At 39.1% G+C, this 13034-nt stretch overlaps 1 protein-coding gene across 5 annotated transcripts in view; it reads right to left on the bottom strand.

Moving 5' to 3' along the window:
- Positions 1-13034, bottom strand: part of Ankrd13c (ankyrin repeat domain 13C) — a 53760-nt gene that overhangs the window by 11647 nt on the left and 29079 nt on the right. For all 5 annotated transcript variants that reach the window (XM_059266502.1, XM_059266505.1, XM_059266504.1 and 2 more), the window contains 3 exons: positions 9043-9187; positions 4200-4331; positions 1212-1373 (listed from right to left, as the gene is read on the bottom strand). In XM_059266502.1, coding sequence (XP_059122485.1) covers positions 1212-1373; positions 4200-4331; positions 9043-9187 — 439 coding nt within the window. The remainder of the gene's footprint in view (positions 1-1211; positions 1374-4199; positions 4332-9042; positions 9188-13034) is intronic.

Here is a 13034-nt window from a genome sequence, read left to right as displayed (position 1 = left end):
ATTAGTAATATTATTAATAGTTATTACTAATAGCCACCATCAGAACAAAATCCATTTTTAAGTAAGGCCTGTCACACTAATTCTAAGGAAATCTGGTCATTTTGTTCTCCTAGACTTTAGTCCTAGTACTCACACATATATGTGTGCCTACAAACACAGTCACACTGCTGCTTCACAGAGTAGCAATGACTGTCACTATGTGAGGCGTGCTTTGGTTGCTTTCAATCCATTTTATTTAGATACTAGTTTAAAAAGAAAGTGGCCATGATCTTCTGGACTAATTCCATTCTCTCTCAAGAATCCCTATTCTGAGCCAGGCGGTGCGGTGGTGGTGGTGCGCGCCTTTAATCCTAGCACTCGGGAGGCAGAGTCAGGCTAATCTCTGAGTTCCAGGCCAGCCTGGTCTACAAAGCAAGTTCCAAAAAAGGCTCAAAGCTACACAGAGAAACCCTGTCTCGAAAAACTAAAAAAAAAAAAAAAAAAAAAAAAAAAAAGAATCCCTATTCTGAAACTTAAAAAATCTCCTGTACAGAGAGTAAGTTAACATCTAGGGATATTGATAGAGGAAATGGCTTGAAGAAAATAAAATTTAAGAACCTAGAAAAGATGGCTCAGTGGTCAGAAGCACTTGCTTGTCTTTCAGAGGACCCAAGTTTGGATCCCAGGACCCCTATCACACAGATCACAACCACATGTAACTCCAGTCCCAGAAGATCTGACACACACTCTGGCCTCTCTGGCACTTGGCCTCACATGATGTGTACACATACATACACAGTAACATTTTAAAAAGAAAAAGAGCAATATCCAGTTCATTTGAGAAATCAGGTGGTAGAACAATCCCCATTTTTTTCATTTATCTTCTCACTTCCTACTTTCCTTTTCCCGATTCTTCCTTACCCCACACTCATTGCACACAGTGTTTCAATAATAAGCAGAGACTCAGGACATAGTCCCTGGCTATACAGGCTAGAGATGACCTACGAAGCGCGTGAACCTTCAGCTAGGTCTTAAAGGCAGCAGGTGGCACAATACGGAATAAAAATTAATACCAGGTTTCATGTTTACAAGATGACTTTAATCTACTGACTAATGAAACCTCAAAGACCTAGTACAGACTCAAAAAATACCAAAGGTCTCCCCCGACTCTTTATTCTTAATAAACAAAGACAATGAAGATTTAAAGGTTGGCAGAGTTAATAGAAGCGCACCTCAAAGTTCTGCTCCGTCAGGCTCCCACCTTTGCTCAGGCTCTCCATGATGGCCTTATTCCGCAGAATGTCCTCCTCACTGAGGTGTTCTCTTCTTTTCCTTGATTCTAGAACAAGTCCATTCACCAGATAAAAGTCTGCCAAAAAGTTTCCTACTCTTTCCTAAAACAAAATCAAATATTCCAAAATAACAGTTTAAAGGAAGGTTGATCTCAGATTTTTAAAAAGCGTTGAGATCATAAAGTTCTCCATAAACATGTACCATGTAGGTGAAAATATTCTGTTAATATGTGAAATGATCAAATATTTTCAGAAGTTAGGTATACTATCATTCATTTCTAAACTACAAAGGGAAATTTAAAGTACAAAAGATGTATGCTAATTATTAACCTGCAAATTAGGCATCTAAACAGAAGCTCGATTGGTATTCTTTTACTACCTACTCCCAAGTAGCACAAAACAATCTAAGAACCTTATTAAACAGTCAAATTTGAGTAACAAGGAGGGGTCAGGGGTAACACTGTTCCCATTTTATAGATAGAAAAGCAGAATTAAAATCCACAGTCCAAGCCACACTGGGCCTTCTGATCTCTGACAAGATAAAACTTCAAGTTATTGCTACTCACTGCTTCAAAAAAAAAAAAAAAGAAGAAGAAAACGAGTAGCCTTGCTCACTAATACATGTAAATATTTAAATTATAGATGCAGGCACAGAAACTCAAGTGACCAAAAAGGCAGCAAGAAGAAAGCGGGCAGTTCTTTCCAGTGAAGTCTCAATTATCATCCGACGCTGACCCGCACCTCCAACATTCACACAGACCCTTATAAAACTATCTCCTTATTATGAACTTACTTGACTCAGTTTCCCATTTCCACCTGTGTCCAGGTTGACTACTCCACCTTGCTGTGCCCTGGCATTTCAAAACTATGTGTACAGCACATTTCCAGTGCTTTTGTACCTCCTTAAAGGTCACCAGGAAGCCAAACATTTTGCACACGTTTCTACCTACAAAATGGGAACCATAGCACACTGACTCCCTCCTTACCTGTCAAAGATTTAAGAAGGTCACCTAGCCGCTGTTCAAGAGCTTTTGGCTGCTTAGTGGTAACACTAGGTGGACAGCAGTTTCAATTTTTATCTTCTCTTGAAGTGATCCGTCTAATGCTGTCCAGAAGAACAGAGCACAGACAAGTAAGACTTCAAAGCAACAAATGCACTGCAATACTGGACCCACAGCCTGGAGTCCTAAGTGCCAATTGTTGCCAAATAGGCTTTGAGGGTTTAGGTGTAGACCTTATGTGTGTCTGGGAGGTAATTTACAGGTCTTGTGACCATAAAGAAGCAGCATTTATCAAATATAAACTACCCTATCAACAAAAATCTCAAGTGTGTGCTGCTCATGACCCAGCCACTGCTGTTTCATGCTATATCATCATTCTTGCTGCCTGTACTGTACACTGCAAAGGCATGTGGAAGATGAATGAATTGAGTAACAATGGAGGAAATGGCAGAAACGTGTGCCAACACTAAGGCTGCAGAAAAAAAGCTGTAGCACACTTACTATGTAACATGCAAGCTGCTAACAGAAATAAGCAGCACTCATGAATAGAGATTCCCCCCTCGACACTCATGAAACAGCCAGTTCCAAAGCCTTAGACACCACTGTATTAAAGCGTATCAGTACAAAACACTACACATTATTTACAGATACATATTTATGTGTAAAAAATGCTAAAAAGGACTGCAGGAGTTCCAGGATTATAGACAGTGGTCACTGGAGTCTTCTGACTTCATATGTAAGGCTGTATAGTATATAATTTTGTGATCGTCAACATGCTGCTGTGGTAGCATTCTTAATACAATTAACACTGAATTAACAGGCTCTGGAAAAACAGATTTCCCTCTGTAAACTGTGTGGGTTTCATTCAATCCCCTGAGCCTTAACAGAAAACATTAAGGATTCTAGAAGAAAAAGCAATTCTTCTTCAAAACTGCAACACAAAAATCCTGATATTCTAGCCGTAGATTTCTGACTCCAGATGGTACCAACTCTCCCCTCAACATCCAGCCTGCTATAACAGTTCAAACCTGCAAACTCCGATAAGCATGCAAGCCAATCCCTTAAAACAAGAAAGCCACCCCCCATGCCCACCTCTCCTTTTTCTTCCATTTTCTCTCATATCTTACCTCATTTATCCCCAACACCCTTCTTTGCTATCTCCTATAACTGAGTTACAGTTTTAAGTGAATACAAGGTTTGTTTTTCCAACATAAAAACACTTATTTATGTTCAATGAAATGTAATTGAAAAAAAAATAAATCTTTGCCCCTTACCTGATGCAGCTCTTATTGTTAAATTTATAGTTATTTATTTTATTAATTGATAAGTAATTATTCATTTATTAAAATGTTTCATTATCCATTTCATTCAAAATTATATGACTCAGGCCAATTTCAAACCTGAATACCATTGGCTCAACATTCCATATAGGCCACACCAGGTGAAACTGTCTTAGCATTTTAGTTAGTCTTATGTTGCCTCTTGCTGACAGATGTGATGGGAATTATAGAAACTTCCACTGAGATTTAAATTCACCACAGTTTTTTTGTAAAGATGTAGGCTTAATATGAGCAGATATAAGACACAGGAGCGCTAAAGTAGGAGGAAAAGACCCAGCGAAATAAATTCAAGTGTGCATCTCTCCACAGGCCTCTTCTACACAAAGCACTAGAAAAAGAATGGAACCGTGTACAAATTCCTACTTATGAGGAAGGCAAACAACAAGAGTTCAAATGAACTACACTTTCTCTCTGGGATTTCCTAAAACATACACACAAACTATGTAACTACAAATTCTAACTACCTATGTGAATTCAAAAAAGAGGAAATATCAGCTAAAGGACAATTCCTGTATTTCCATCATTATTTTGGTAGGACACCAATTTTTTAAGTTAAAAAAACAAAAAGAAACTATATTTTTACATACTGTTTTATCTTCCCGAAAAAGCCATCCAGTTTGGGCACGTGTGAAAGAAATCGATTTGGTTGATAAAGTTGCAGAATAAATATCACTGCTCATTAAAATATCAACTTCTTCTTCTGTTTCCATCTCTGACTCCTAGGTTGGGGGAAAAGTTAATGTAAGAATCTGGGTTTCCTTCAAAGATGTAACAAATTTCAAAAGACAAAAATATATAGTTTCTAAATAATGTGAAGTGTTACTTAATCTAAAACTAGATGTTTACATTTCATATCTCCTCTAGTAACTCAGAATTATGTCTAATTATGAATCTTTAAAAGCATAGCACATGAAATACAGCATTTTCACACTTACATAAATAAATGTAATAAACTCATTGTTATTCATTATGGAGCTATATGGTCTGTAGAACAACTTTTTTTTAAACTTCTTTAAGAATTAAATAGAAAAACCTGGGACAAAATCCTACACAAAGGTTTTATTTACTTTAAATGCAGATAAATTAGCCTTTAGTTATTGGTAATATAAGAAAAAAAATCCATCACTGTTATCTGAGTCTTTCTTTTTCAATAATTTCTAAGAACAAGGGAGCTGGCTGTGGTGAAGGGCAACTTCTACCCCAGCACTTGGGAGGCAGAGGCAGGAAGATCTCTGTGAGTTCAAGGCCATCCTGGTCTCCATAGTGAGTACCCAGCCAGTCAGAGTTAACATAGTGAGACCCTATCTGAAAACATTAAGTAAATAATTAAAAGAACAAAGGAGAAGGGTGGGGTTTCCCAATACTTTTTATTAGAAAAGGAAGTCATGAATATGATTCTCAAAACGGTACCAACAGCTTTGTCTTTTTTTTTCTTTTAAAGTATTTTTCTATACATTTGTACATGCATAATGTGTGTGTGGATGATGGAGGGACACATGTATGTCATGATGCACACATGGAGGTCAACGGACAACTTTATTGGGTTCATTCTCTTTTTATCTTCACATGGGTTCCATGGATTGACTTCAGGTCACCAGACTCACATAGCTAATCTATGTGCTTGCTTCTAGGACAGAGAAACACATGATGGGGAGCTGGGGAGCTAGGGAACAAGCAAGCAGATATACAATAAGATCCTCTCTCATAACAGGCTCATATTAAGTAGAGGCTAGGGAATGAAGGCTGCCCAAAGATTTGCAATGGCTACAAGCAGATGGTTATTTCCTATTCTTCACACCTCACTGCCAATTGGGTATCACTGTACCTGTGTCACTGAGTCTACAGCAATCAGCACCAACAGCCTGGAACTACATCAATACCATCTTCACCACCCTTACAAACAAAGGGTGCAAAATCCTGACATTACTGCTAATGTATAATGAGTGAAAATGGATTCCTGGGTAACACAAATACTGGACAGTTTTCTATAGAAATATTTTGGTTACAATAGGTTGAAAAGAACATGTAAATATTCCATTTCAAGTTTTTCAAGTCATCTTGGGTACTGAACACTGTAAATCCTTTGTGTGTGTGTGTGTGTGTGTGTGTGTGTGTGTGTGTGTGTGTGTGTTCAGACAAGCTTCAGGAACAGAAATCTATCTATAAATCAAGGACCCATCACAGACAGAGATCTGCTGTTAATTATATTCTCTCAACAAGCATTTAGTGAGCAATCATTGTTTATGTTTGCATATTACAACAAACAACTGTTAACCTCTCTTAGTATCTCTAAGAGTTTGATTCTCTGGGACTCCTCAGAGATAACAAAATGTGAGATGCTCCAGTCTCTGGCACAAAATGGCATGATGTCTACACATAGTCTGCATGCATCCTCTAATGACATTTTATATATAAATATAAATATATAAATAATATATATATATATTATTTATATAAAACCGCTAAGCATCACCACTCAAATACTTATGAGTCCCTGCACCTTCAACAGAGGACGGACGAACGGAGAGACAGAAAGACAGACAGACAGACACACACACACACACAAAATCATAAGCAGTACTGCTCTGGTGACCATAACACATCAGCTAACACTTGCTCATATTGGGATCATTTCTGGCTTCTCTTTTAGTACTGGTGTGTGTGTGCCAAACTGACTACAGCTGCCACTTACACAAAGAGGTCAAATTATCTAATAAAGACTCTATAACAGGTACCAGCAGCCTGCAGCTGGCAAGCCAAATTCAGTTGTGGGCTTCCAACACTGAGAATAACTGAACATGGCTGTGCTCAGACTGTGCATGGCTTACAATCTAGTAAGTGTTTGTAATGTTCTGTCCAGATAATGAGTATATCTAAAAAGTCTCAATATGTCCCAGACTTAAGAATCTGCCAATCTATGGTGTAAATGCTGTGTTAGGTACCAGATGATAAAACTAAAATAACCTCATTGCCTTCAGGGAGATTAGCCAAACAGAGACGGAGGTGAAGAGGTTGGGAATGGGGGTGGGCCACATAAACAAAGATTTTTTTTTTTTTTTTTTTTTAAGAAATATACAGCTCAGGCAGGCCTCAAACTTGCTAAGTAGCTAAGAATGGCCTTTAACTCCTGATCTTCCTGCCTCAAACTATCAAATGCTGGGATTACATGTGTTCTTTATCATACTGTTTGTGATCAAACCCAAGGTCTTATGCTGCTGGCCAAACACTTCTACCTACCAAACTACACCCCGGCACCTGATTTGAGATATAGTAACAGCATAAATATAGGAGCACTGGCTACTCTTGCAGAGGACCCAAGTTCAATTCCCAGGACCCACATGGCAGTTGACAGCCATCTGTAACTCTAGTTCCAGGGGATCCAACTCATCTAGACTCTAAAAGAACCAGAGACATACATGGGTACCCAAACATATATGCAGGTAAAACAGCCATACATATAAAATAATAAAGTAACTTTTTAAATTAGAACAAAAAAAGAACATAAATACAATAGTCACTTGGCATGGAAAAATTAACTCTAAGTAGGTGACCTTGGATATAAAGGATGCAAAAAGAGCCTTCAAGGTTCAGGAAATAGAAACATCACAAACAAAAAAGGAAGCCTCAAGTAACCCGACACTGGTTACTTGAGATATGTAGATACCCGTAAGTTTACTAAGAGGTTATCTAAACAGCAAGCCAAAAAAAACACTGGGAAGTGAGTGAAGTAAAGTTACATGAAAGGAGCCAAAGCAGCTGCAATTTCACCCTTCCAGTGATGCAGAATCTTTAAAACGTCTGAATAAAAAGGGCCCATGACTTTATTTTCAAAGCTCAATGTGGAACAAATTAGACAAAAAGGGAGCCAGGAAGATCACACATAAGGCTTTCATAATACTTCCAAGGAGAGATATTGAAAATCTAAATTCTAGAAACAAAAGGATGAACATGAATGCTGACATAATGACATTAAAGAAAGAAATGAGCAGGCATGCGCTCCAGTCAGAAATCATGGAGTGTGAGAAAAGATGTCAAAAATAACTTCTGGGTTTCTAAAATAATGATACCATTCACCCAAAGAGAGAAAGCAGTTTTGAGGAAAACAATGAGTTAGGTGGTTGTTTTTAGACAACGTATATCTTAATTTCTCTCTCTTATTTACCACACATCCCTAGTATCATCATCACCCCTCAAATGAGTAACTGTAAAATCTTCTCATATAATTTCATTGCCTCCAAGTTCTAATTCATTTCAGACACTGGGTAATATTGGAGCTGTCACCTATCACCTGTAAGCTTCAGTTTCCTAATCTATGAAAAAGATGCTAATTTGCATAGGTTACTTGCAACATAAAAAGCTGTAAAGCACTTAAGATTATAACCCTAATATTAAGGGTCAGTAGACTATAGCGACTATTACTACACACTGTCACCCACAGCACCTGGCAGCTCCTAGCAGCTATGGCATGGGAAGGGGGCGGGGGGAGGCAACTCTGTGGGTGGGTAATAGGGAGGAAAATGTATAAAACAGTTTCACCAAAATCTGGTCAAATCAATACCTTATTTAAACATCTGTGACCCTCTGTTGCTGACTGTAGCTGATTGTGAGGTAACTTTTCTGGCTTTAAGGCCTTAACACTTTCTCATTCATTGTAGTCAGACCTTTTTCCCAAATGGCCTGTTCCTGACTTCACTCACCTGACTCATCTCCCTTTCTTCTTCCTTTTCTCCTGTAAATCTGCATTTCTTGGTATGAATTAGGAAACTATTTCATTAGTGCACACACAACATTAAATATGAAGGTCCAATCCAAGACAGTGAGTGAAGAAGCAGCAATATGATGTGGGAATGACAAAAAAAAAAGTACACATGAAAGAAAGAACTTTAAAATCATCACAGGACTCTTAGGAGGCTGAGATAGGAGAAGCACTTGAGCTCAAGAGTCTTCCCCACCTCAAAGAAACAAACACAGAAACTACCTGGAGGGATCTAGTGACATGTGGTTGCTGAGAGACCTCTTGTTTGTAGCAGGAAAAGGGAACAAATGAAGTAATTTAAAATACAGCAGTAGACAAGGTAGTCAAAGGGAGAAGAGGCAGAGGTAAAGGGAGACGGAGGTGGAAACTGAGGCTTGGATTCGGGCACTGTGCAGAAGTCAGTGACAGTAGCAGCTCAAGTGGCCAGACAACATAGACTCAACATGAGAGCCAAGTGAGAACTAGAAGCCAAGGCCACAGGCATAGGGATCAGTTGAATTCTCAGGTTGAAAACAGAGGACTAGAAGAAGGAAGGGTACAAAAAAGAAAGAAAACCTTTGAGAATTAACCACATCAATTACACTTTATACTTTAAATAAAGCAATTTACAGAGGTTTTGCTAAATAGATATACAATTTTAACCCTTTAGGGAAATATTAATAATACATGCTTACCTCATGGTGTATTCGCTGATAAACTTTTTGTTCATTGTCTAATACTACAAAAGACTCAGAGGGTGCAGCATCCCCATTGAAGATGAAGCTTAGATCCCCTCGTTGGCACTTCATGTCAGTAAAGTCTATGAGAGTTGTGTCAAGCCTATAAAAGATGGGTAGGTAAAAAGTGACAGAATTTGATAAAACTTTATTAATAATTATATAAGCTTTGTGCCTCCTAAACTCAAACTAAGATGTTAATACCACAGCCCAACTTAGAATTTATAGATAAAAGCTAAATTTAAAATGTTATTTAAAATATTATTTGAATACATACTCTATTATCTGTATTTCCCTTTTCTAAGCACTTAGTTAACCAAGAAGAAAGAAAGCGGTCCCCATGGCGGTACTATCCCCACCTGTACCACTGTTTCCTCATTCCCTGTGTTGCACCTCCATAGGGAAGGCAGAAAGGAAAAGAGACCTCTTCAAGATCCTATCACTAGCTCAGCATACTACTCTAGGTGGGCACAACAGTATGAGGGCCACTCTTGAGTGGAGAACACCATTCTGATTTATAACTGTATCTTACACCTAATCACCTATGTAAACCTCAGTCTGCCTTTCAGACTTACCAATCATGTCTACCTACTGCAACACTTCAGGGCCTTTCTTTCTGTTGAGTTTCCTAGATTCAGCCAACCACTGTCTTTTTAAAAAAATATTCCCACAGCTTGAAAGCCTAGTGGATTGTAAGGACCAGTTTCAGTTATTAACCTGACATAATCTAGAATCACCTGGGAAGAACTGTCTAAATCAGTTTGGCCTGTAGGAATGTCAATGGGGAACTGCCTTGATTGCTTTAATGGATGTGAGAAGACCCATCCTGAAAGTGGGTGGCACCATTCTCTGGTATTATGCCCTCAACTGTCTTAAAGAACATAGCTGAATTCTAAGCACAAATCCTTGACTACAGATGTGCTATGGCTGGCTGTTTCAGCCTTCTACCACTGGGACTTCCCTGCAATGATGGACTGTTCCCTGCAATTGTAACTAAAATAAACTCTTTCCATCCTAAGTTGTTTTCGTCAGGGTATTTTTTTCTTAATAAAGCTTTATTTATTTGTTTGTTTAGTGCGGTGTTCTGCTTGTGTTTTTTTCTTAATAAAGATTGACTGATTGTGTATGGTGTTCTGCCTGCATGCCAGAAGAGGGCGCCAGATCTTATTACAGATGGTTGTGAGCCACCATGTGGTTGCTGGGAATTGAACTCAGGACCTCTGGAAGAACAGCCAGTGCTCTTAACCGCTGAGCCATCTCTACAGCCCCATATTTTTATTATTTTAAGTTATATGTGTGTGTCTGTGTGTGGGTATGTGCACATGAGTTCAGGTATTCAGAGACCAAGGGTGTTGGGTACTCTTGGAGCTGGAGTTATACATGATTATGAACCACCTGATATGGTACTGGAAATTGAACTCTTTCGGTCTTCTAAAAAAGCAGTATGTGTGTTTAAACCCTAAACCATCCATCCAGCCCCAGCCAGGATATTCTTAACACAGCAACAGAAATTAAGCTAGGACAGAAATCAAATTCTACCACACAATTATAGACCTGCACATCTGCAAGTTTACTGATTCTATCAGTAACCTGAACCTGCTATGGTCTGGCTGAATGGCATGGTCTCAGACAATCTACAGATGACTACTTAGGAAATACTGGAATTAAAGAGTTTACCACCATCCTTGAAGTACTCATTCTTGTGCAAGGTTTATATTATAGGTTACTAGTCCAGGATCACTTACCAGCTGCTCAACAGTCTTTAATCTAAGAGACTCCTTGGCACAGCTATCAAGAGAGGGTCACCACACTCTCAGAAAGTCATTGTGAGAGCTATGTGAATTGCTAATGCAACTATAAGAATTCATATTACAAAGCAAAATGGCTTTCTTGATTTCCAAACAGAAGAAAAGCTCAACTATGAAACCAAGTTCACATGCTATATCAACAGTAACTAGGGCTATATATAATTTAAAATCAAAACTAGTAACTTTTAAGGGTGAAGATTATACTACTAACAATTTCACCAGAACAACAGGGTTAAACTAAAGCAAAGCAGCAAGTATGGTCTACACACACATGGCATACACACACCACAAAAAAGTATGGGGGGTGGGTGGGTGGAAAGATGGCTCAGTGGTTAAGAGCAATGGCTGCTCTTGAAGAGAACTGAGGTTTAATTTTTGGCACCCACATGGCAGCTCGCAACCATCTGTAACTCTAGTTTGAGGGATGGGCACCTTCTTCTGGCCTCCATGGGTAACAGGCACACAAATGCTGCACAGACACATTACACAGGCACAACATCCACACACATAATCTTTTTTTTTTTCTTAATTTTAATTAAGCCAGGTGTGGTGGCACACACCTTTAACCCCAGCATTGGGGAAGCAGAGGCATCTCTGAGTTTGAAGCTTCTGGTCTACAGAGTGAATAACAGGACTGCCAGGGCTACACAGAGAAACTCTGTCTTGAAAAAAAAAAAAAAAAACGGGGAAAAAAAACTTGATTAATTAAAAAAAAACTTATGATCCCCATGTGGATGGCACACAGTATAAAAAATTGAGTATGATCCCTATGTGTACAGCACACATACCATAAAGTGAATACAGTCCCCATGTGCATGGTATGCTGTGGGATGGTCTGTATGTCAAGTGTGTTGCTGATTGGTCAATAAATAAATCACTGATTGGCCAGTGGCCAGGCAGGAAGTATAGGCGGGACAAGAAGAATAAAGCTGGGAAGTGGAAGGCTGAGTCAGAGAAACACTGCCAGCCGCCATGATGACAAACAGCATGTGAAGATGCCGGTAAGCCACGAGCCATGTGGCAAGGTATAGATTAATGGAAATGGATTAATTTAAGCTGTAAGAACAGTTAGCAAGAAGCCTGCCACGGCCATACAGTTTGTAACCAATATAAGTCTCTGTGTTTACTTGGTTGGGTCTGAGGGGCTGTGGGACTGGCAGGTGAGAGAGATTTGTCCTGACTGTGGGCCAGGCAGGTAAACTCAAGCTACAATGGTACATATACACCATCAAGAAGCAAGTATGATCACCACATTGACACATACACACCATAAGGAATTGAGTGTGGTCCCCTTGTGTATAGCGCACACACACCATAAAGAAGTGAGCACAGTGCTGGGCAATGGTGGCACATGCAGGAGGATCTCTGCTTTACACCTCTTATAGGTGTAAAGCCTTTGCTGCTGGTACCTGGTCTGCTCCCAAGTGGTCTGCCACCTAAACTGCCTAACAAGACCTGTCACTGTGTGCACACATGGCCCAAGAGAAAAAAGTCAGTAGTCATGTCAGAGGTTCACCTAATACCAAAAGGGAATCTTATCTTATATCCAAGTACACTATTACATTATTAGGCTCTAAGTTTCAGCCACTTTAGAATTCTAAACTCTACATAAAAGAACAGATACCACAAAAAAAGTCCTTTGTTTCTATTTCTGTCCCTACCACCCTGCGAATTGTAATGGGTTTCCAGGATGGGAAAGAGAAAGGAGAGATGTACATAAAAAGAGGCAAAAAGACAAAGAAATGGGGACATTTGCCATCTCAGCAGGGCCCAGCTACTTGGGAGCTGAGGAACAATGGTCACAAACGCAAGGCTTAAGGTACATTTGATAGAGCAGTATCTACCATGAGTCAAAAACTCTCCAGTTACATTAAACTCATGTTGTCAACTTTAATTCCATATGTGTTTCCATAATTATAACTTAGGGGGGAAAATGTGTGTATGTATATGTATTAGATCTTCTACAGTGCTCCTGACATAGCAGTGGACTATGCATATAGCTCATGATAATGCAGGTGGTCATGGTGACATATTCATGTCTAACTACTAACTAGTCCTTGGCTTAAAGCCTATGACCTAAATATTGTCTTAACCTGGGCCAGGTGAACCCTCCTTAAGCAACATGGAGGTCCCTAACCCCCA

Source organism: Peromyscus eremicus, chromosome 6 (assembly GCF_949786415.1).
Source record: "Peromyscus eremicus chromosome 6, PerEre_H2_v1, whole genome shotgun sequence".
Lineage (NCBI taxonomy): Eukaryota > Metazoa > Chordata > Mammalia > Rodentia > Cricetidae > Peromyscus > Peromyscus eremicus.
Note: the sequence above shows the minus strand (reverse complement) of the source record. Positions and strands in the feature narration are given on the sequence as shown.